Consider the following 23450-nt stretch of genomic DNA (forward strand, 5'->3'; position numbering starts at 1 on the left):
AAAAGTGTATCATCTGTTATTTCAACTATAGGACTTGGAATTTAATAGAAATTTAAAGGGATATATTTGGTATTTTCTCATAGATATGAATATTTAAATTGTTATATATATATATAAGTAAATAGAAGGGTATATTTGCGGAAAGACCCAAACATAGAGGTTGCCTAAGACGTCTTCACAATCATGATGGAAAGCTATGTCACCTCATCTGTAAGTATACATGTTATATTGTTAATTTAATGCGGCTGAAATGTGTAAAACGTATGAATGTGCTTCTCAGTGCATCTCTGTAATGTTGATCTCAGTCTGAGCCTCCCCCCCAAACCTCCTACCCTGTCAAAAGTCTTGGACCTCTGTTTCCGAGGTAGAACTGAGTTTTGTTTGAATGGTTTCATTAGAAAATGATATCATTACAAAAGTCTTTCTTAATGTACTTATAGCCATTTTTATAAATGTACTTATAAACGTCTTTATTCACGTACATGTAAACTTGGAGCAATTTACTAACCCAGGATACTGTTATTGTTGATATCGCCCAGCTCTAACCCAGGATTAGAGTGTCTGCTAAATCATGTTAACGCTTGTATAACTACCTTAATTCTGAAGTCAAAAATAATGTGGGAGAAATAACTGTCCAAATGTACTAACTGTTCATTATGGTATTGTATAACACCATATATTTATCTAATGAGATGTGTAAGTAACATTTTACTACACACGATGTGTGTCAATGGTAGCATTGACAGAGCTACAGCGTTACCCCATGCTCTGAAACATGTTCCCTTTGCAACCAACCAAAACGTTTCACGCATTTGGCAAACATTACATTATTATTATTTATTTTTTAAAGGTGTCTGAAGACATAATCCCCTACGAGCCTGAGATATTTCGACCACCGCCAGTTGAGCTGTTCCCATACATCACCAGTGTTGGAGAACTCCATGATGGTGGGTGGGATGGACAATGAATATAGTGATGACACTTCGTGTCCAATGATTGAAACACTGCCCAACAGAGTTTGGGTGAATTCCATTTGAAATCCAGTCAGTTTAGGAGGTGCAGAACTGAAATTCCTATTGTGCTCTCTGAAAATAATTGAGAGTCATGCTTCAGCCGGCCTGTGTAATACTTACATAATTTGTTACAACCATGTGTGAGCCTTTGTAATGCTTTATAAGGACTTATAACCCAGTGGTGTGTCTCTACTGTGGTGCAGAACATGGATGGGAGTATTACTCTGACCGAGGCATGCACCAGAGCGACTTGCTGGAAACCTCGTCACAATCAACTCACTTGACAGAGCTCCAGAGCGTCCACTCTCAGCATCTCCTCAACCAATACCGTTACCCCGACACAGACACCCTCCACCTGCCTCTGGTCGACCCAGGACTGGGATCTCTATCCATACCCCAGCAGGTCAGTCCAGCTCTGTCACCGACCGCTTTCCACAGTTTAGAGCTAGATTTTGATTTGGGCTCCAAACAAGGGAAGCGTTTTTATTTTTCAGAAAAATAATTATAATAGTTTAGATGATTTTATTACAGTTCTAATAGATTTTTTTTTTCCTATGTTTACATAATTTTTTTTACATAACACCCAAATAGTAGGTGTCCCCTGACAAATCTTGTCTCTATGTATCCTATGTGTGAATGTTAAGTCCTGACAAAATGGTTATTTATGCTTATGCTATATATTTACATACCCAGTCTCTTTGCGGTGGAGGACAAAGCAGTGACTAGATTTGACCTCATAGCCCACAGTTTGTTCTGCTATTTTTACCCTTATTTTACCGGCTAAGTTAAATGAGAACAAATTACCAGGAAGCACCTACCATTTGTCATTTTAAAACATGCTCAAAATCAATTATCTTTAGGGGAAATCTGTCTCATGTCAGGAAATACTCAAAAGAATATTCAAAAGGTGTTCACCCTTGTGTGGAAACATTCCCAGTTTACATTCCCAGTGTTTGGATATCCCAGTGGACACAGTGAAGTCCATAATCAGGAAGTGGAAGCTGCATCAAACCACAAAGACACTGCCTAAAACATGGCTTTCCCTCAAAACACAGAGAAAAAAGGAGAATTAGGAGAAAAGCCACAGAGGGCTAAAATCACTTTAAAGGAGCTGTAGAGTTCAGTGTCTGGGAGTGTAGTGGTAGCATGAGAGGAAATCTTCAGCAGGCCAAAGAAACATCGGAGTGGCTCAAGAACAAAAATGTGAATGTTCTACAGTGGACAAGACAAAATCCTGATCTCAATCCCATTAAGAATCCATGGCCCAATTTGAAAATAGCAGTCCATGCATGGAAGAATCTGCATTCGTTATGTTATTCCACTCAATTATTCAGGTTTCTCTCCTATCATTTGGCACCTGTCTGCTCATATGGCTAATGCTCTTTCATTTTGACAGTTTTCGTTCTGCTTGCGTAATTGTGTTGCTTTTGCATTGCAGTCTTGCCATTTAGACTTGAGGAAGGGATATAGTCAACAATGGGGACTATAATAACATTTTGTTCTGTACATTTTTGATGAAACAGCGGCGGACCAGATGCATCAATGCATGTGCACTGGAAGCAGCGGCCTCAACCGCTAGACCACCGAAGGACACGTTCCAAACTAATTTTCAACCGCTAGACCACTGTAGGCCAGGTTCCAAACTAATCTTCAACCGCTGGACCACCGAAGGCCACGTTCAAAACTAATCTTCAACCGCTAGACCACCGTAGGCCAGGTTCCAAACTAATCTTCAACTGCTAGACGACCATAGGCCAGGTTCCAAACTAATCTTCAACCACTAGACCACCGAAGGCCAGGTTCCAAACGAATCTTCAACCGCTAGACCACCGAAGGACACGTTCCAAACTAATCTTCAACCGCTAGACCACCGAAGGCCACGTTCCAAACTAATCTTCAACCGCTAGACCACTGTAGGCCAGGTTCCAAACTAATCTTCAACTGCTAGACGACCATAGGCCAGGTTCCAAACTAATCTTCAACCGCTAGACCACCGAAGGCCAGGTTCCAAACGAATCTTCAACCGCTAGACCACCGAAGGACACGTTCCAAACTAATCTTCAACCGCTAGACCACCGAAGGCCACGTTCCAAACTAATCTCCAACCGCTGGACCACTGAAGGCCACGTTCAAAACTAATCTTCAACCGCTAGACCACTGTAGGCCACGTTCCAAACTAATCTCCAACCGCTGGACCACCGAAGGCCACGTTCAAAACGAATCTTCCACCGCTAGACCACCGTAGGCCAGGTTCCAAACTAATCTTCAACTGCTAGACGACCATAGGCCAGGTTCCAAACGAATCTTCAACCGCTAGACCCCCATAGGTCATGTTCCAAATTAATCTTCAACCACTAGACCACCGCAGGCCACATTCCAAACTAATCTTCAACCGCTGGACCACCGCAGGCCACGTTCCAAACTAATCTTCAACCTCTAGACCCCCATAGGCCAGGTTCCTAACTTATCTTCAACCCCTGGACCACCGTAGGCCAAGTTTAAAACAAATCGTCAACCACTAGACCACCATAAGCCATGTTCCAAACGAATCTATCACCGCCAGATCATTGTAGGCCACGTTCCAAATTAATCTTCAACCCCTGGACTATAGTAGACCATGTTCCAAACTAATCAGATTGCTGCACATGGAGGGTTTTTGAGCTCTCTGAGCAACCTGTCATGCCCTTTGGCTCTTTTCTTTTAAAGGGCATGTTCTTTTGTGCGCGCGTGTCTGTGTGTGTGTGTGTGTGTGTGTATATGCCTGCATGCATCGTCTTGAAAAGGTCAATTACTTTTAATTGTGTCTGTGAGCTTTTGTTTTGTCATAGGAATATGCATACTGTACATGAGTCACTTTTGAAGAACCGTGGGTTTTTTTCAGTGTTGGATTAACTTATGGGAATTACCTCTGTCTCTGTGTTAGCAGATGCCAGTAAGGGGGTTTTCATTTGCTATTAAGCGATTGCTTTGTGTTCTGTCTCCCATGCAAGGTCCCACCATACCCTTTTGGTATTGGCTCGACAAATGAGAAATGGATTAGGGAAAGGAGGAATATGGCTTTTGTGAGGAGACCAGTCAACTAGCACTTTATTTTCTGAAGAGCATACATAGTTGGAAAGACACTCTAAGAGTTGCAAATGAGAGGAGGGCAAAGCTTATTTTCCCTTTTTGGAATGTGAAAGCATTGAATCGGCCTATCATGCAAGGCAAGGTTATAGTCCACCAGAAATCCATGTCTTCCATCACTTTATTGTTTTACCTTATAATTTATAATCTGTACAATATATAATAAACTATTTAATTAATAGTTTATTATTCACTATTGAATCGCTAGTTGGGCAACTAATGTTTACAAATTCATAAGCATTAGTAACCTAGTTACTTGTTAATTGATAAATGACTTTCAAAGTTTTATATATATAAACCCTTAGTTAATGTTTTTGACTAACCTCATGTAAAGTGTGGGCTATTTAAAACATGTAAATACTTGTTTTGAATGCCTTGTAAGATTTCTCACTACAGATTGATGCTTGATGCTTCTTTTGGTCTCAGAATTGCCTCTAGAACATTATAATGGACAACAAATGCATAGTATGCAGGATGTTTAAAGATATGTTTTGAAGGTGTCATTGTGAAATAGTGATGTCACATTATGCTGAGTTAACAAAAAAAAGTCTGAAAATGCTAACACATGCACTTCTTTTTTGCCACTGACATTTCTACACAAACCAAATCGCTATACAGTGGGATGAAGCTAGAATTTCATACATGTTGGAAATTGAGCTGTTTGTGAAATTTCCAGTCGTGTAAGTAAACACTCTGCCAAAGCCTCCCGCTCCGTTTTTGCTAATTACCTTATATCTGCGGATTAGTCAAAGTTTAAACACCAATTTTTTTCAATCTTGATCTGTGATTAAAACCTTAAAACTGGAACGACTGCTTTTATCAGCTAGTGCCCGAAAGCAGAGTGTTGAACAAAATATTCCTTCACACAAAACATGGAATGTGTCTACAAAGAATATGAAAGACATAACTGAAGACATTACTTTTGCTGTACTATCCCATAACATCTTTACCTCAATCACACATCAGTAGTAATAAACAAATAACAATACAATACAGAAAAACTATCCAGGTGTGTGTGATTTCTCCCTGTTCAATGATTACTTTGCATTTGCGAGGCTGAGAAGATAACTAAAACAAATACACGTCACTCATCCTGAAACAGTTCAGTTTTTGTGATTAGAATATTCTATATAATTTCTATAAAATCCTGCGCGCTTCATGTTTAACTATTAATACATGTTTGTGCTGTTTTGAGACCTTAACGATTATCAGGTACTCCATAAATGTCTACCTATGGCGTGCCAATTGTTCTTGAAAGAAATGTATAAAGTACTTTAAAGTATAAAAAGTGAACAGTTTTGATTAGGAAACAAAAAGCACTCAACTTATGATTAGATAATGTTGGTGAACCTCAAGGATCTGTAGATTTAAAAATCAAAAACATCCCATTCCTTGTCCATGACAGGCATATTTAGGCAGTCACCACCATGCCGGAAATTATGAAGACCTGAACTGCAATGTGTTGTTTTGGATTTACCAAAAACATAGTACTTTGTTTTCAGGACAAAAGTGACTATTTTGTCACATTTACTGCAGTATTACTAATTTGCTTTCACTAACTGTTAGTTTCTCTGGATATGAGCCACTGCTAAATGTAAATTACATTAACAAAATGTAAAATAGGATCCATATATTTTAATAGTTTTTTCTCCGTAGCAGGGCTATTGATTCTGGTCATGGAGGGCAAAAATACTGTTTCTATCTCGTAGTTTGTATCATAAACCAGGTATCAATATCCCTCACTGGAAGGAGACGATCAAAACTTGAAGGGATTGGGTTCTCCAGTCTGAAATTTAACAGCAGTGAAGACTATAGTGTTGTTGTATGTGACAATACTTTAAAATGCATGTCTGACAGCAGAGTTAGGAAGGATACTTGTGTATTTGTCATGACTGGGTGTCTTGATACACAACCCAATTCCTAACTACAGTGGATATAAAATGTCTACACACCCCTGTTAAAATGCCAGGTTCTTGTGATGTAAAAGAATGAGACAAAGATTAATCATGTCAGAACATTTTCCACCTTTAATGTGACCTATAACGTGAACAATTCAATTGAATAAAAAAAACTGAAATCTTTGAGGGGGAAAAATAAAAAACTCACAATAACCTGGTTGTATAAGTGTGCACACCCTTAAACTAATATTTTGTTGAAGCACTTTTTGATTTTATTACAGCACTCAGTCTATTTGGGTAGGAGTCTATTAGCATGGCACATCTTGACGTGGCAATATTTGCCCACTCTTCTTTGCAAAAGCGCTCCAAATCTGTCAGATTGCGAGGACATCTCCTGTGCACAGCCCTCTTCAGATCACCCCACAGATGTCACATTAAAAGTGGCAAAAAGTTCTGCCTTGATTTATCTTTGTCTCATTCTTTTACATCACAAAAACCTGGCATTTTAACAGGGGTGTGTAGACTTTTTCTATCCACTGTATTTATTTTGACATGCAAGGGATATTTAGTCTGTTAGCTTGTTTACTTTTTTACATCCAACAATCTTTGCGGTTGCAGATTAAAATCTGGAGTAGTGGTCCAGCAAATCTCAGATTCATGAACTCACTGTCTACGTGTGTGACACAGGAAGGTGTCGCACTTCTGTGGCAGGGTGGCCTTCAAACCCTGCAGCATTAATTCCCAAACGGTACCAGTCTGATTAATTTCAGAAGGTTTAGGAAAGAGAGTTTGAACATTGCCTGGAAGTATTAAGGAGTAGCTCCTGCTGCCGGTCCTCAGGGAAGCATTGCTGGCCATGTAGTGTGGAGGAGCAAAGAGTCATGGGAGAATTATACCATCAAGGGAGCTGCAGAGTTCTAGATTAGTTGCGAGGGTTTGATGTCACAACCTGCAATGCTTCCTGTGTGAGGTAAGGTTGTACTCTACAAAGGTCACTGCTTTGACCTCAGCAGGATCTTCAGGATGTTGTACCTTGACCCACCGTGGGGGCTTTACCGTCTGGGCAGATTGGGGGTGGTGAATCCCATCCATAACCTGAGAATAGCAGCAGGTTGACAGCACCTTTGAAACATAGGGTTGCGTTTCTGCTGTGCATCTCAGGGGACCCGGTTTGAGACGCTTAGGGTTGCTACTGAACTGCAGGGGGTTGCTCAACAATGTGCTTTTCCTGAGTGAAGACACTGTAGCCACCATCATACTAGCCCAGTTAACATGTGCCATGGACTGCAGACTCACCAACCACGGGGCTGTGGACAGTCAGGGCTGCTCTCGGTTACTCAACCTCCTTATTGAGACATTCTCTGAGGCACAGCAGTGTGTATGTGTGTGTGTATGTGTGTGTGTGTGTGTGTGTGTGCGTGTGTGTGTGTGCGTGTTTGTCTCTGTGGTGGGGGGGGGGGTCGGATATACATGTAAAACACAGCGGTTGAATACACATGAAGTGGATTTCTACAAAGTTTAAGTAAATATAAATCTGTCTGGAACAACATGTTGCCTGGACTTTTGAGGGCATTTCTCCTTTATGACGGCCTGTCAGTCATGTTATGTGTTTGTCAGTTTTTTTATTCTTTGGTTAACCTTCCACTACTTCCTCTTTCAGACAGATGACAAACCATTTTGACATATCTAAAGTAACCCAATGAAAAAGTCTACATGGCCAGTTCACAAAGCAACTCCTACGATTTAGGATTTAAAAACGCTATGCTGCACCACCCATAATTATTGGGAGAGTAAGCATTATTTTGGCTCTATATCACAAAACTTTGGATTTACAATCAAACAAATTATGAGGATGTGTAGTGTGTGAGTACATACCGATTTCACCGTTGAGAAATTACCCCAAGAAAGAATCTACACAGATTAACATTACAAGCTGTTTCTCCCTTGCTGATCAACACAAGCTTAATTTACAGTTATTATTGCACAGCTGAGTTTTGTGGTCAGCTTTAGAAAGCTGACAGTAGCAGCCCACTCTCTGAGTGCAGAGAGAGGGGAATTGTGGGAGTTGTAGGAATTGAATCAAACAGGCACTGTTGGGAACACCATTTTGCGAACATCAATGGAAGTAAGGGGACGACCAGTGATTTCTAGCTAGCAATGGCTGATGTTTGCTATAGTTTTTTTAAGTGTATACACATGCAAACCAAATATTATGTATACACACAGCCCACAATAGAGATTTAAATTATTATTTTTCCAATAGCAAAAGTTACCCACTGCATATTTACGACTCCTACAATAAAAGTGTGCATGCTACACCGAATGTGTTTCTAGTGTGAGTCCATGCATATCATATACTCACCATGCGTGTCCCAGTATCTTATATGTTCACCACCCATTGTATATAACCGTATGTTAGACGTTGCATATTTCATCTCAACGCTGTCTGCCACTGGCTGCACTGGCGCCATGGATGACATTCTGAGGACTCTGATTGGACTCCTAAAAACGGATCCACTACTATGTAACACACTGCAACCCACAGCGCAACGAGCCAGGTCTCACGTCCATTCTGCTCCACAGATGCCCTATTACAGCCGGGCGGTTTATTACCAACCACAGGCCCCCGTGTCCCCACATGTGTACGGCTCAGAGGAGGAGGAACCTGGGGGCCACAGCCCCCCGCTGGAGGTGTCAGAGGGAGAGGAGGAGGACTACGGAGACCACGCCCCCTTCTCCTCAGCGGGAGACCCCAGTAAGTTCCTTCGAGAATTAACTGATAAGTTATTTTTTAGCCTCTGTACACGCGTTTCATTCCTTGGTGGAACTGAGTTTGTCCTGCATATGAGGATGAATCACAGAATGAGTCATAGAGCAAGTTAGAGGCCACCAGTGGCCCAAAGGCAGTTTCAGCACAGACATCACCAGTTTAGTCTTCTGCCAGTTCAGTAAACATGTTGGACTTCAACCATTCGGGTGACCCAGGAAAACCGATCAAAACTCTCAACCGTACTGGCTGATCCACCCGGATGACCCAGTTGAATCAACCGTACTGGCTTATCCATCAGGATGACCCAGTTGAATCAACCGTACTGGCTTATCCATCAGGATGACCCAGTTGAATCAACCGTACTGGCTTATCCATCAGGATGACCCAGTTGAATCAACCGTACTGGCTTATCCATCAGGATGACCCAGTTGAATCAACCGTACTGGCTGATCCATCAGGATGACCCAGTTGAATCAACCGTACTGGCTTATCCATCAGGATGACCCAGTTGAATCAACCGTACTGGCTGATCCATCAGGATGACCCTGTTGAATCAACCGTACTGGCTGATCCACCCGGATGACCCTGTTGAATCAACCGTACTGGCTGATCCATCAGGATGACCCTGTTGAATCAACCGTACTGGCTGATCCATCCGGATGACCCAGTTGAATCAACCGTACTGGCTTATCCATTTGCATGACCCAGTTGAAGTCATGTCAAACCGGGTCATCAGGAAAGGGATGGCAGATGTCTTCAGTTGTGATGTTCATGACTACAGAGACTCGATAATGGGAAATACAGGAATATGTGTTTTATGAGTTGAACACTCTGAATTGCAGTGCAAACTTGTTTATGTTATACCTCTGTATCCAGGTAACAAGAGGAAGATTCGGCTGTACCAGTTCCTCTTGGATCTTCTGAGGAAAGGAGACATGAAGGACAGCGTGTGGTGGGTGGACAGAGAGAAGGGCATCTTCCAGTTCTCTTCCAAACACAAGGAGACCCTGGCCAATCGCTGGGGCACGCAGAAAGGAAACAGGAAGCGGATGACCTATCAGAAGATGGCCAGGGCCCTGAGGAACTACGGCAAGACGGGAGAGATCAAAAAGGTCAAGAAGAAACTAACCTACCAGTTCAGTCCAGATGTGCTGAGGAAAGTCTTGACCACAGAGAGGAGGTCCTACCCTCACTAGGATCACCAGTGGTTGTTTATGTTGTCATGACCCTTGGCTTAAGGCCTGGGAGTACCCTGTCACTGATTTGCAAAGAGGACAATGATGAGTTTCTATTGCAATTCTTTTTTATCACATTTAACTCAATACTCCATAAACAATCAAGTAGCCTAAACAGCCTTGTTGTTGTATTTCTTTTTTTTCTTTTTTTTTGCTGTTTGCATATTCCATGTTTATTTATTAGCTTAACTGATTGGGTCTTCATGTTCAGTGTTGAATCATGCTATTTTCTCCATCTTTGTGTACATGAAGGAAAAAGGCAATAAAGTATTCTTTGCAAATGCTCTGCATGTCCAACTTCCTGGAAAATATGTCAGTATGAATGGAATAAATATTATTTTTATTATGTTATTGAAACTCTAGGCTATCATGAGCATATAAAATACATATTATGTAGGCAACCATTCTTTAATGTATCATGTAATTTGCCTTCCACCTCATCCTTAGTTTTGGGTGTCAAACTAATTTTGTCCCGGACCGAACGAGATGTGGCGCTCTTGTCTCGATGTAATGACGTGCTGAGAGTGCTCTGCGCTTGTTTTGGGAATTGTGTGTCATGTTCTTGGCTCTTTATCAAATGAGATTTTGATTTTTCGGTATGGAGCAGTCAAAACAATATTAATATAAGCCCGCTATCATTTCAACAGTTTTTGTTTTAGTCATGTCAAAGAATATTTATTTAATTTCCAAAACACTATACCCACAAGACGGCTATATGTTTTTATACCGCTGTAATTTCAGTAGTTATTAAAGAAACCAGGTCACATGTAGGCCTACACTCGTTTCGAAACCGTTCGAAACTGTTTTGAAACCAAGCGTGTGAGATGTTTCGATGCTGTTGAGTCCAATATATATATATATAAAAAACGTTACAACAAATTGTTTTTAGCATGAGAACCAAACAACAATGAAACAATGCCAGCTCATTTCATAACCATTGGAGCTAACAAAAATATGTTTATATGTTGTGAATTCACATTCACCTGTATGACCAGGCCAAACAAATTCAAAGGTTGGCTATTGACTCAACAAGCTATTTAGGCACGCCCACATAAGCCATTTGTTGTGACGCATTCCCTGTTTTCGTCCAATCGGAATCGAGGCAATATTTCAGTGCAAAATTTGAACCCTGGCGCAGAAACAACAGACGAGACGACGCTCTGAAGTTTAGATAGATGATTGTCTTTCGTTTTATGCAATTGCGTTTGAATAGAGGTATTTTAGGCAGTACTTTTTAAAATTTTAACAGTGACTTTTGAAGGTGACGTACAACCATGAGGAGGAGGTTAGTGGAAACGTTTTTTGGCATGCTGTGTTCTAATTACTACTACCTAGCTAACGTGGTTAGCTGACTGAGGTTTATTGTATTTACATGCATTTTAGCTAGCTGGATTGTCAGTTTGATTTAAGTAAGCGTTTCATGTTGTGTTTGAGTGTGGTGTCGTTAGCTTTTTGGTTAATTATCAGGAAAACCTTAGTTATTAGCTACCAACGGGTAGACCTAAAGGTAAGCTATTTGCAGTAACGTTTGGAGGATGGTTTAACCACTGTTTAGCTGAATGTTGGCAGGACTTTGCTCTGTCAGCATTTTAACGGTCGGTACTCTAACTATTATTCTGTTTGGCAACACCGCTGGCTAAGGCAAAGGTACTGTTGTTAACTAGGCCTGGTTTACTTGGGTACTCCACCCATTACAGGAACGTGCAATTGTGCCACTGCCAACAACGGTTCACCAGAACTTTCCAATAAACATCAGGTAGTTAACAAGTCTTGCAAATTGTACAAAACACATGGCTGACAAACATGTTGTTAGCTTGCAATGCGGGTTATTTGAATACAGCCTAATTCTTACATTTGGCAGTAACTCTATTGTCGATCCACCGGTTTGGCTGGCCTGAGGAATGTTAATGTCTCGACAAGAACCCGGTTAAGTTGCGATGTAAACCAGCTCAGAACGCTATCTGTTCTACTCAAATTGTAGCTTGATGTTTTTGTATTCAGGTTTTACTATATATCTCTACACGCCCTTTTGTCTGATCTGCTTTTGATATTCACCCCGGTACAGTGAAGTCCATGCTGCGGAATCCGTAGCATGTCTGAATCAAGCCCTGAACCGGTTGAAGGCCATCTGGGAGGAAATAGGGATCCCAGAGGATCAGCGATTGCAGAGGACAGATGTGGTAAAGAAACATATCAAAGTGAGTTCTGTTTCTTATACCATCCTTGCCATTCCCCATTCTGGTGTTAGATTTCTGTCACTGATTTAAAGCCATTTGGATGTGTGTGCTTTGGCTGAAGGGATTTTCCACCATCGCTAAATTCACTGAAAATGTCTATATTACAGTAGATGTACAGAAACGAGATGCAGGCTTAATAGTTTTTAACGGCGTTTGTGCGCCATCATACCAGGGCTTGCTGGACATGATGATTGCAGAAGAGGATCGCCTCAGGAAGAGATTAATGAACAGCATAGAGACCTGTCGAAAAGAGCTGGATGTCCTGTGCACCGATCTTCAACTGCCCCCTTTTGAGGTATTGTTCTAGTCCTAGTCCCGCTAGGTCTGCTCCTCTGCTGGGGAAATGGCCTTCAGGAATGCCTCTTCGGATTTCTTTTTGGTTTGAATTTGTCTTTAATTTCCTTATGGATGACAACCCAGAGGCTGTGTATGAGATGCGTTGAAGTTGATTTTATTGAACTCGTTTCACTTGGTGTGGTGTTGTGGTTGACTTGAATTAATTTCTCGTAAGTCTGAGATGTTATTTTGAAACATTATTTAGAAATATTATTTTGTAGACCACAAAAATGCGAGAGAGAGGAACCTTGACCACAGTACAAGCCCAGGGATTTCTATAACTGTCCGCTGCTTCTCCATGCCGAGATCAATGGCCAAACACACTCCTGCCCAGCTGATTAATGGCCCATTGTGAATCTAGGCACATAGCAGACGACACGGTTACATTTGGGAGAAATCTAATGGGTCAGAATATTGCCCCTGGCTGACTAAACAGCAGGCAGCCTGGGGTAATTAAATTACCGCCGGACAAAATGTCATGTTTGCCCCTGCATTGTAGTATCAAACCTGCATGAAACGTGTGTTTTTTCCCTCTCTAGACACCAAACTAGAACACAGTAACACATCTATGTTGCCTCTTGTTAACGTTCCTTTGAATGATCTTGACGTGCTTTGCAGGAGGACGAGGGGAGGACGATGCTACAGCTGGAGAAGGACATCCGTACCAGGTTGGAGGTGTTGATGAAGCAAAAGAGCCAGAGAATGAAGGAGCTGAAGGCCTTGTACAAGCAGGACCGGGAGCTGTGTGACGTCATGTGTCTGGTGCCCTTCTCTATTGACACGGACTCTGTCCCGTCGCTGGAGCGCCTCGATGAGTACCGCTCATACCTGGTCGGTCTCGCCAAAGAGAAGGTTTGTCTGCTTCTCACTGCCTACCATTGTCTGCGCAGTACGTTACTGTGCATTTAGGACCGTTTTCTTTTGCGTTTGTTCAGCTCAGACTCTGAAATGGGTCACAATTGAAAAGTGAGGGTGTCAAATTCCGATGTGGAAATCTCCTTTTAATCTCACCACATCATTGCCTAATTCACAGGATTCAGCTTTGAAGTTGTTTTCATGACTATGTATTTCACAATTAAATAAGTCGCTCAGCTCAAGTTGATATTTTAAAGGGGTGCTGTGTAGAATTCTGCCTCTAAACATTAACACTCGTCGTTGTTTCCCATAATAAACAAGACCAGTATAATACTAGCTAGTCCAGGGTGGTTTAGGGTGGGTAGGATAGTACTGACTGGTATAGTACCAGCTAGTTTAGGGTGGGTAGGATAGTACTGACTGGTATAGTACCAGCTAGTCCAGGGTGGTTTAGGGTGGGTAGGATAGTACTGACTGGTATAGTACCAGCTAGTCCAGGGTGATTTAGGGTGGGTAGAGTGCTGCCTGCGAGTGACTAAAGTGAATATAAGGGGATAACAAGTCAATGCAGATGGAGCAGCATTAATTTTGTACAAAAACATAATTTGAAACAATAACTAAGCAGATCTACCAATCGCTTCTGCTAGTTTCTCTGCTCATAGTTCAGTAGCAGTCGTACATGTGGCCCCTGTAATGTCGTTCTTAACTTCCCCTCTCCCAGGATCGTCGTCACGAGGAGTTTGTGGACATCAAGCGTCAGATCGTTGGGTGCATGGAGGAGCTGGATCGCCTGCCGGACACCAGCTTTGAGAGGGACGTGGTGTGTGAGGACGAGGAGGCCTTCTGCCTGTCCAACGACAACATCGCCGCTCTCAGACTGCTGCTTGGGCAGGTGACTACCGGCTTTTAGTGCTTTTATGTCTTGTAAGGAAATAAAAAAGTTGTGTATCGTGAGTCTGTATAGTTGGTATGCAGGCTGTTGGTTGGTTGTTATATTAGGTATAAATATACCTAATTATACTCAGTTTTGTTCTTAGTAAAAAGGTGTCTGTGAAGTGTTACCTGCAACGGCCGACCTGCGTTTTGTTTTCAGCTGGAGGAGCGCAAAGCGGAGAATGTTCGGGAGTGCGACTCGTACCGCCGGAGGATCCAGGAGCTGTGGGAGAGACTGCGGGTGCCGCAGGAGGAGAGGGAGGCCATGGCTGAACACAGGCTCCACTCCAGGAAGAAGAACATGAACGCTGTGAGTTCCCTGGCTAGCTGATTATCGTTTTATGGGAACATTCATTTCCAGTCATTTTTCAACCCAATGGCTCACAGGAGCCTCTGTAGTAGATGGTTCTCATCGTGGTGTTTCCTGTGGTGAAACTGAACAGGAACGATCCCATGCAGCTCAGTTGGTAGAGCAAGGCGTTACAAAACCAGGGTTGTGGGTTTGATTCCCACAGGAGGCCAGTGTGAAAATGTATACTCTCACTGGTGTAAGTCACTCTAGATAAGACCGTTAAATTTGTAAAATGTAAATGAACTGCCCTGTAATGATGTTGGTGTAATTTAATATCAATGTGCCGTATGTTTTACCATTACTGGAAATATGTTAGAATGCCGCAACATTTTAATTGTATTAATAGAATGACATTACCATGGCTAATTGATTGGTTGTGGCTAATTAACTGTCCTCCAGCTACAAGCAGAGGTTGAGCGCCTGGAGGAGCTGAAGAGCCAGAACCTGAAGGAGGTGATGGAAGCCATCCGGACTGAGCTGGCTTTGTTCTGGGAGAAGTGTTACTACAGCTTGCAACAGAGACAGGACTTCACGCCGTACATCGACGGTCAGTTGACGGTTGTTAAGCTGGTTATAATTATAACATTGGGCCCTTTAAACGCAACCCTGGACCTCCAGGCCAGTTCCACTCGGTTTTGTCGTCCGAACCCCATAATTGGGGACTTATTTAGACCCGGGACACCAGGTGGGTTAATGTCTTACACCATTAATGGTGTAAGACAGAAAACCAACAGGCTCTGTCCCTCATTGGATAAAGGTCCCTACCCCTGATCTGGGGTGTGTTCCGGTTGTCTATTCCACTGTGTGGTTTTGTGTAGGCGAGCGAAAGGTGTGTGACTGTTAGCTAGCTTGGTCGATTTCAGTTGGATGGTTCACTTTGGCTCATGTCCACATGAATTGAATCCTCTGCTATTGGGTCAGGCAGATCTACCATCTGAATATTAATTTGTCATGCAGTGCAACACCTCTTTCCTCACACCTCTTACAGTAGCATATCATTTCTGAATTGGTACATTTTAAGCAAATCAGAACATAATTGTATTATCTTATCGGATTGTTTGACCTATATGTAGTGGATTGTCGTGTTCACGTGGGAAGTGGTGAAATGCGTTTGTCGCCGCGTCACACCTTTTCGTTCCATTTCGGGCCTGACGATGCCTGCGGTTTGTCCGTCCCTACACAGACGTGTTCACAGAGGAGCTTCTGAACCTGCATGAGATGGAGCTCCAGAGTCTGAAGGAGCATTACGAGAACCACCGGGAGCTTTTTGAGGGTGTCACCAAGTGGCAGGAGAGCTGGACTCTGTTCCTGGAGCTGGAGGTGAGCAGTGTAACATGCAGTCAGGATGAGTTTTAAGGTCTCCTCTTGACCGCGCCCTCATTCATCATTAACTCCTGCTGTGGATGGACATTATGAACTCTTTTTGGCTCAAGTGACCCTTCATGTTGTACGTGCAAGTGTGTTTTAGGTCACTTCTATTCTTGAAAACGTAATTTTACTCTACACAGAAGAAGGCAACGGATCCTTCTAGATTCAACAACCGGGGAGGGAATCTGCTCAAGGAGGAGAAGCAGAGGGCCGACCTCCAGAAGAGCCTGCGCAAGGTGAGACGATGCCACGCCCTGTGGGGAACCCTTATGTCTGGCTCGTGTTTTGTGGCTCTAGTGGAAAGGGACGAGTAAACAATCAATGAAATTTGGTTTTCCGGTTTACGAAAAGGGAAAGGCCATACTTTTCTGGTTGTAATGTAACACGTCAACTCGCAAATTCTGCCCTAGGTCCCAAAGTCCAGGGCTTGGCACCAAAACATTTCTTTTGTCATGGCTGTCCGGTCTCTGCCGTGTTAGATACTTTGATTAGACGTTCCAATCTGCAAAAAGTTACTTAAGCGATGTGGTAATTTGGATAACAGGCAATATGGGTTGTGTGTGTTAATCTGTGTTTTTCAGTTGGAGAAGTCCCTGAAGGTCCAGATAGATGCGTGGGAGGAGGCGCAGAACAGGGAGTTCCTGGTGAACGGACAGAAGTTCCTCCAGTATGTAGAGGCGCAGTGGGAAGTTCTGCGCCTTGAAAAGGAGAGGGAGAAAATCGACCGGGTACGATCAAAGAGAACCACTCCGTTTGAATGCTTTTATTGTTGCTACCGTTCTCCCTCGCCTGTTTTGTGTTCTATGATCAAACGTGACTAGATTTGACAGACCTGTAATAGTCCCCTCGACACTGTTTTTTCCTATCATTATCAGTGGCGGATCAGTTATTACCTAAAGCAGCAGAGGACGCAAGGCTTCACCTGTGCCCAGTTTAAAGATATTTGGAAGTGTTCTTCTGTCTTCCTAGCGAGTGCCCAGGGCTGTCTTCCTAGCGAGTGCCCAGGGCTGTCTTCCTAGCGAGTGCCCAGGGCTGTCTTCCTAGCGAGTGCCCAGGGCTGTCTTCCTAGCGAGTGCCCAGGGCTGTCTTCCTAGCGAGTGCCCAGGGCTGTCTTCCTAGCGAGTGCCCAGGGCTGTCTTCCTAGCGAGTGCCCAGGGCTGTCTTCCTAGCGAGTGCCCAGGGCTGTCTTCCTAGCGAGTGCCCAGGGCTGTCTTCCTAGCGAGTGCCCAGGGCTGTCTTCCTAGCGAGTGCCCAGGGCTGTCTTCCTAGCGAGTGCCCAGGGCTGTCTTCCTAGCGAGTGCCCAGGGCTGTCTTCCTAGCGAGTGCCCAGGGCTGTCTTCCTAGCGAGTGCCCAGGGCTGTCTTCCTAGCGAGTGCCCAGGGCTGTCTTCCTAATGGTGTTTGCGGTTGTGAAATGTACAGCAACAGAAGAAGAGTCAGCAGATGGAGCAGGACCTGATGTATGGCACGTCTGTGAAGACACCCTCCAAAAGACGGCTGGCTGGGACCCCCACACCTGGCAAAGCCAGGAGGGTAAATGTTGGTTTTCTTACATTTATTTTGGAGCTGATTCAAGAGTTTAATACAGAAACGTATTATAGATAGGCACCTGTTGGACTGTTTGTTGGTCTATGGTGGAGCTGCTGACCATCTGGTGCCTCGGTTCTGGCCCCTGTGTCCAGGCAGACATTATACACCCCTGTCCCACAAATCAGATCTCACAAACCAGTGTTCTCTTGTCATTAGAAAAGTGTTCTACATAATAATCATTATCACTCATCTGATTGAAGTGTGCGAAGAGGCTCCGGTGTCTAAACTATGAGAATGTTGCCCCGTTTCCTCTGTCCTCTCTGAGGTTCCCCCTGTTTTGTCTGTCCTGCAGTTGAGTGGTGTCTTTAATAGTGACCTTGTGATTAATATATCCGCCCTCTCCTCTCCCAGCTCAATGCCACGTCCAGCGTCTCCGGCGCCACTCCCAACAGCACCTTACGCTCGGCCTTCGGAGGGACTGTGTGTCGTTCTCCTTTGCCAAGAACTCCCATGTCTGCCAACAAGGTCAGTAGTGGGCACGCTAGTGTTTCTCCTTTACCTGCCGATCTTCCACTAACGATGAACCCAGATTAATGACTTTCTGATGGCCACGTTAGTGATGTCACTGGGTGAAGCGTCATAGAAGTACAATTACTAGACAGGTAGACTTAGTCAAATGACTTGATACGCACCAGGCCCCCGATTCAAATACTTAAATGAGGGTTTACATCTGAGACCCCAAATCAACGCCACTGTAGCGTGTGTTCTGAGAGTTCATTCAAACCGTACCAATTGCCGGTTCTCTTAACTTATGTTTCCAAAAAAACAAGTCTAAATCCATATAACCAGTTTGGAACTTAGTATGTATTTGCTTTAAGTCGTTGTTCTACCAAAGATGTTTCATGCCAACACCGTGGGCCATATCCACCTGTTCTCTGCTTAGCACGCTAACGCACAGCACGCTAACGCTCTAATGAAGCCCGAGATGAGATGAGGGCAATAAAACAGTTTTTTTTTTTATTGCAAGGCTGTTTGATGTTTATGGTATACTAGCGCGAACATGTAGGATTTCAGATCAGGGGGTGCGGAGTCATCAACATTGTAATCTAGTGGTGGGGTGGTAGATTTGTCCTAATGAGATCTGATTCCAACACACAGACACATCCATCTTAAATGCACAGGTTTAAAAACCAAAAAAAATATTTATTTTACTGACTCAGATTCAGACTACAACGTGTTGTATAGTGTCAGAGACCAGGGACTGTGTTGTATAGTGTCAGAGACCAGGGACTGTGTTGTATAGTGTCAGAGACCAGGGACTGTGTTGTATAGTGTCAGAGACCAGGGACTGTGTTGTATAGTGTCTGGGACCAGGGACTGTGTTGTATAGTGTCTGGGACCAGGGACTGTGTTGTATAGTGTCTGGGACCAGGGACTGTATTTAGATACGCATCAAATTGTCTTGAGGGCCATTGTAATTTGCCTGTCAATCAGGCACCTGCTACATATCTGCACTGCACCTGGAGGTGTTTGTGTACTTCTGTCTGCGTGGACTTCTGCTTTCTGTCTAGACAAACATTTCACTCCGCTGTCCCTCTTGGTTTACACCGTTTTGCTTCCTGTGTGCAAATTAACTGGTGTTCTCTTGTCTTATGATAAAACCCATTACATTTTATCTTCTAATATTCATCACCTTAAGGAAGTCTTGGTGAGGTCTGAGCGGAAAGGAAGCAGATTTTCTCCCCCCTCATTCCCATGTTCTCCCTGACATAAACGGTCATCTCCAGCTGGTGTGTAATATTTCCCCTCTCCTCTCCCAGCTCAATGGCACGTCCACCGTCTCGAGCTCCACTAACAGCACCTTACGCTCAGTTTTCGGAGGAACCGTGTGTCGTTCCCCTGTGCCCATGTCTGCCAGCAAGGTCAGTAATGTATTCACAATTTTGGTTTTGTCATTTAGCAGATGCTCCTATCTGAAACTCAAATTCCTCTCTGTAATACGATTTTACAATCAAATCTTCAAGCGTAGATAGTGGTTGGTTGTGTCGATTTTATTTGGTTGCACGGGAGCAAGTCAACAGCACGTCAGAAACAGCAGATACACTAACTGCAGGATGGATTGCTCTAAGTCTTATGGTTACAGGGGGCTTTATACTCTTGACCAAAAGGTTGATTCTTCTGTTATGAAAGTTCTCAGGAGAGAACTGGCTCCAAATTCTAATGCCATTTAGCTTTGTTTTCTCCAACAATGAAACAATGAAACTGACACTCCCACATTTACATTTATTCAATTAGTTTCACCCAAGACTAAACTCTTGGTCTACTTCTCAACTGTCTCTTGATATCCAGGGGAACATTTACTGTTAACAGAATCAATTACAGTATACTCAAGAGTACCCCCTTGATCATTTCAGTCAATGTAGGCTAGGTTAGCACACATTCAATTATTACAGTTGATTAGGATAATTCATTAAAAGGATTGGAAATAACTTTGATCAGGATACAGAAATTGGGCAATGCATGATGACTACAATCAAAGCCATACAATGTGGAATGTCAAAATCACGATCTCAGCATATCCAACATGCCTTAGTTACACTCATGCGCGCACTACCCGGTCCGAAGAACTGCTGTCACCCAAAGGGACTTTAGGGGAACTGGAATCCTTCCTGAAACCGCCATCTTGTCTTCCCAGCAAAGTTTAAGGACCCCTGGCCGCCTTGGGAGAACCCCCCGCACGGTGGAGCGCAACAAGGAGAACATGTCCCTGCAGAATGGCATGGATCTCCGCGGTGTGTTGAAGGCCCCTGCTGCTAGCTCTGTCTCGCACTGTAACGCCAGCATTAACTCTGTCGCCAGCACCTATTCGGAATTTTCGGTAATTTTCCAACACGTTATTCAGGCCAACTTCTGCCCACCGTTGATAAACCCCAGTAACAAACACGCCAGTCAGACATGAGTGGCTGTGACTGCCGGTCTGTCACATTTAGTAAATAACATCCGGTTTAGCATAGAAATATAATTTACCGGAGAGGTACATTTTTAAAGTCAATGTATCCCATCCTAGTAGACTAATTCTGTTTTTGTTAACTTAAACTATTAATGTTTTGAGTAGAGCTTTATCGGGCAACAAATTTATTGATGCATTTCTTTTGCCGTAACCATGTAATTCTGCCTTCTATTTTAGAAGGATTTTGTCAACATTGAGTCCACTGCCATAACCAGGTCTGTATGAATGACCTGTATTTAACGCTCAGTGAGACTCCATAAATTAACCAGGTTTGCATGATACTGAAGATGTCCTCTACCTTTCCAGTGTTGACTGAGTGCAATCCAGCTATGGAGTTATCAGGGAAAGGTGGCGTTTTGAGGTGGAACTACAGATAAAACTAACTCATTTTTTAATTGGTGTTTTGTTACTGAGGTTTTAACATATCATGAGGTGTTGATCAAACGTCAATTTTTCACCCTAAACTCCTGTTTTATCGAAGCACATAGTTAATTAAAATGTTAATGCAATCCCACCTTTTATTTTCATTTTCCACTTTTGCCTGCGTTATTTCAGTCAATATTAAAATTTGAATTTTCATGTCTGGTATGCCCATTCACAGTCAATATGGAGAAAGTTAGTTATCTGATGTCATTCACAAATGAAAGAGAACGTATGTTTTGCCATGAAATGAAATGGCTTTGGCAGACTCGCTAGCAATTGCTCAATTCTTATGACTATTTCAGTAAGTTAGTAGATGCTAGTAAAGCTTATTACGGACTAATGCATTGTTAAAACGGCCAGTGGCAAACGCAATACATAGCTGCTATTTATGGGGGAGGTAAACTCAGTAAGAAACGTTAGTCAGTTTAACTTTATCAATGTCTTTCGCGAATGGCCGCTTTAACTGTTAAAATGGCCAGTGGTAATTTGTTCAGGATAGAGACGAGGCTATATTGACTCCCAGCAAGAGTACAGTTCAGTGGTGTAGTGGTTAACGACACAGCGTTTCACAGGAGTGACCCGGGTTCGAAAGTTGAGGTAGGAAGCATTTTTTTATTGCGGGCCAGCTGAACTAGGCTTGCCTGGTTTCTTATGTTCTACGGCCGTGGCAGTCATTCCCTGAAGGCAGGACGCTGTTTAACGTGCCAATCAGAAATAGTTAGGCTACACTCGGATGTATGGGTACAATGGCAACAGGGCTAGTGCAAGCAATGTTTGTTTTTGCAGACCATATTGAAAGCAATTTGATTTCCTGGTCATGACCGAATAGAAATGATAATGAAGAATGTAGCTGAATATTCTGCGATCGCTAATAATGATATTGACCCATTGGTGTTGGCAAATTTTAAGAGCTCTTGAAAGACTCTCACGCGCTTCTCCCCAGGGGAAGACCAGCTCTGGAATATGGACCGTCAAAAGCGTCACAATCGTCAGCTTAAGATGCCATATTGAACTAGACAATTACGGTGCTTTTTACGTGTCCATTGGCAGAAGACACATCAGGTGATGTTATCGAAGTGCATGCGTGTGAGGTTTCAAGGTTTAGTTGTCAAATGCGATTCTTGTGACATGGCTCATCTGTATATTTGGGAAAATATCTGCTTGTTTTAGTTAATATTCTCAATGTTTTACCCACAAATGAGTGAATTAAATTTTTAGCTAATGACTGATCGTATATAGCAGACTTATTTGTATTAAATTATAACATTTATGATTGTTTGATCGACGAAGCCCAAATCAAATGAAATTCTGGTTTACCAAATTTTTTTTTTTAATCCATAGTCACTAGTTCTACATGGTTGAGAGAATTATTACTTAAATTGTGTTGCCAAATGTATGAGCAAGCCAACTGCAACCGATAACATAACGCTCAATGTTCACTGCTGAAAATAGTATCAACCGAAAACTGGAGAGGAAGCAGTTCTTAACGCTTGCACAATCTGTCATATTTCTGGTGCTGTTAAATAAAACTGATTAACAGTGTCACGGTGATGGCAAGAGGAAGTTATTGCTTCTTTAAAATGTGCAAACACTGACTGTTCAAGGTCATTATTAGTGATCGCAGAAAATTCTGCTACATTTTCAATTATCTCTATACTATTATGAGAAGCTGACCAGGAAATCAAATTGCCTTTAATATGATTGTATAATGTGAAACTGTCCCAACTTCAGAGAATTACTGACAGGGCAGTAGAACATGAAAATTAAATTAAATTTTCTTTATGTTGGGAAAACTTAGTTAGAGCACAGAAATTCAACTGCAAATGGTGGTGCTGTTTTCTCACAAATGAAATACCATTTGAGTTTTAACCACAAAGGGGGTGCATGCCTTTGAAAATGAAATGGTTTTTCATTAACATTTTAATATTTACAGCGAATGTGCATACCAGACATGAAAATAAAAATACAAATCACATCATTTTAATATTGACTAAAATAATGCAGGCAAAAGTGGAAATTAAAATGCAACGTGGGATTGCATTAACATTTGAATTAACTATACACTTCCCCCATTTGTCACCTATCCAGGAAAACACTTTTTTTGGTCACTTCTAATCCCTTAACAATATTAATCAATCCTCCATTTTATTTTTCTACTTTACATTTTCCCCCTACTTTTCCAAAACGGGTCTTCCTTACTGTATAATTGAAAGTCCAGGCTGTATGGCCTGTTTTATATGTATCTATATCTTCTCTCTTCACAGCAACATCTCTCAAAAGCTTCCAAATCTAACATCAAGACCGGACACCTGAACTCAACTGTCACCCATCTCTAAGCTCGAGGGTCAAACCGAAGCGCACCTGT

General features: G+C 42.6%; 2 protein-coding genes across 7 annotated transcripts; both read left to right on the forward strand.

Annotated features, from left to right (window-relative positions):
- Positions 1 to 10330, forward strand: spi1a (Spi-1 proto-oncogene a). Its single transcript, XM_010883419.4, has 5 exons — positions 1 to 210; positions 851 to 947; positions 1217 to 1416; positions 8621 to 8792; positions 9684 to 10330. Exons 1-5 carry the CDS (start codon positions 184 to 186, stop codon positions 10001 to 10003), a joined length of 816 nt encoding a protein of 271 aa, XP_010881721.1. The 5' UTR covers positions 1 to 183; the 3' UTR covers positions 10004 to 10330.
- Positions 10331 to 11128: 798 nt separating this feature from the next.
- LOC105018183 (protein regulator of cytokinesis 1) lies at positions 11129 to 23449 on the forward strand. Of its 6 annotated transcripts, XM_010883416.3 has the most exons (17): positions 11129 to 11327; positions 12108 to 12240; positions 12452 to 12574; positions 13234 to 13467; positions 14192 to 14362; positions 14564 to 14713; positions 15155 to 15302; positions 15939 to 16075; positions 16264 to 16359; positions 16705 to 16851; positions 17545 to 17661; positions 18064 to 18177; positions 19473 to 19574; positions 20348 to 20530; positions 20840 to 20877; positions 20969 to 21023; positions 23350 to 23413. In XM_010883416.3, the coding sequence occupies exons 1-16, from the start codon at positions 11317 to 11319 to the stop codon at positions 20976 to 20978; spliced, it is 1914 nt and encodes a 637-aa protein (XP_010881718.2). In that variant the 5' UTR covers positions 11129 to 11316; the 3' UTR covers positions 20979 to 21023; positions 23350 to 23413. The 6 variants fall into 6 exon arrangements, with proteins under 6 accessions (XP_010881718.2, XP_010881714.2, XP_010881715.2 ...); XM_010883412.4 differs by lacking the exon at positions 20969 to 21023 and having other exon boundaries at positions 23350 to 23427; XM_010883413.4 differs by lacking the exon at positions 20969 to 21023 and having other exon boundaries at positions 11130 to 11327; positions 17545 to 17655; positions 23350 to 23427.
- Position 23450: the final 1 nt, after the last annotated feature.

Source organism: Esox lucius, chromosome 19 (genome assembly GCF_011004845.1).
Source record: "Esox lucius isolate fEsoLuc1 chromosome 19, fEsoLuc1.pri, whole genome shotgun sequence".
Lineage (NCBI taxonomy): Eukaryota > Metazoa > Chordata > Actinopteri > Esociformes > Esocidae > Esox > Esox lucius.

Excerpts from the sequence above, each read along its gene's own strand:
- spi1a (XM_010883419.4), top strand. The coding sequence starts at position 184 with ATGATGGAAAGCTATGTCACCTCATCT. Across the intron at positions 948-1,216 it reads TGTTGGAGAACTCCATGATG|AACATGGATGGGAGTATTAC; the intron begins GTGGGTGGGATG and ends ACTGTGGTGCAG. Across the intron at positions 1,417-8,620 it reads CTCTATCCATACCCCAGCAG|ATGCCCTATTACAGCCGGGC; the intron begins GTCAGTCCAGCT and ends TCTGCTCCACAG.
- LOC105018183 (XM_010883412.4), top strand. Across the intron at positions 14,714-15,154 it reads GGAAGAAGAACATGAACGCT|CTACAAGCAGAGGTTGAGCG; the intron begins GTGAGTTCCCTG and ends ACTGTCCTCCAG. Across the intron at positions 16,852-17,544 it reads AGAGGGAGAAAATCGACCGG|CAACAGAAGAAGAGTCAGCA; the intron begins GTACGATCAAAG and ends TGAAATGTACAG.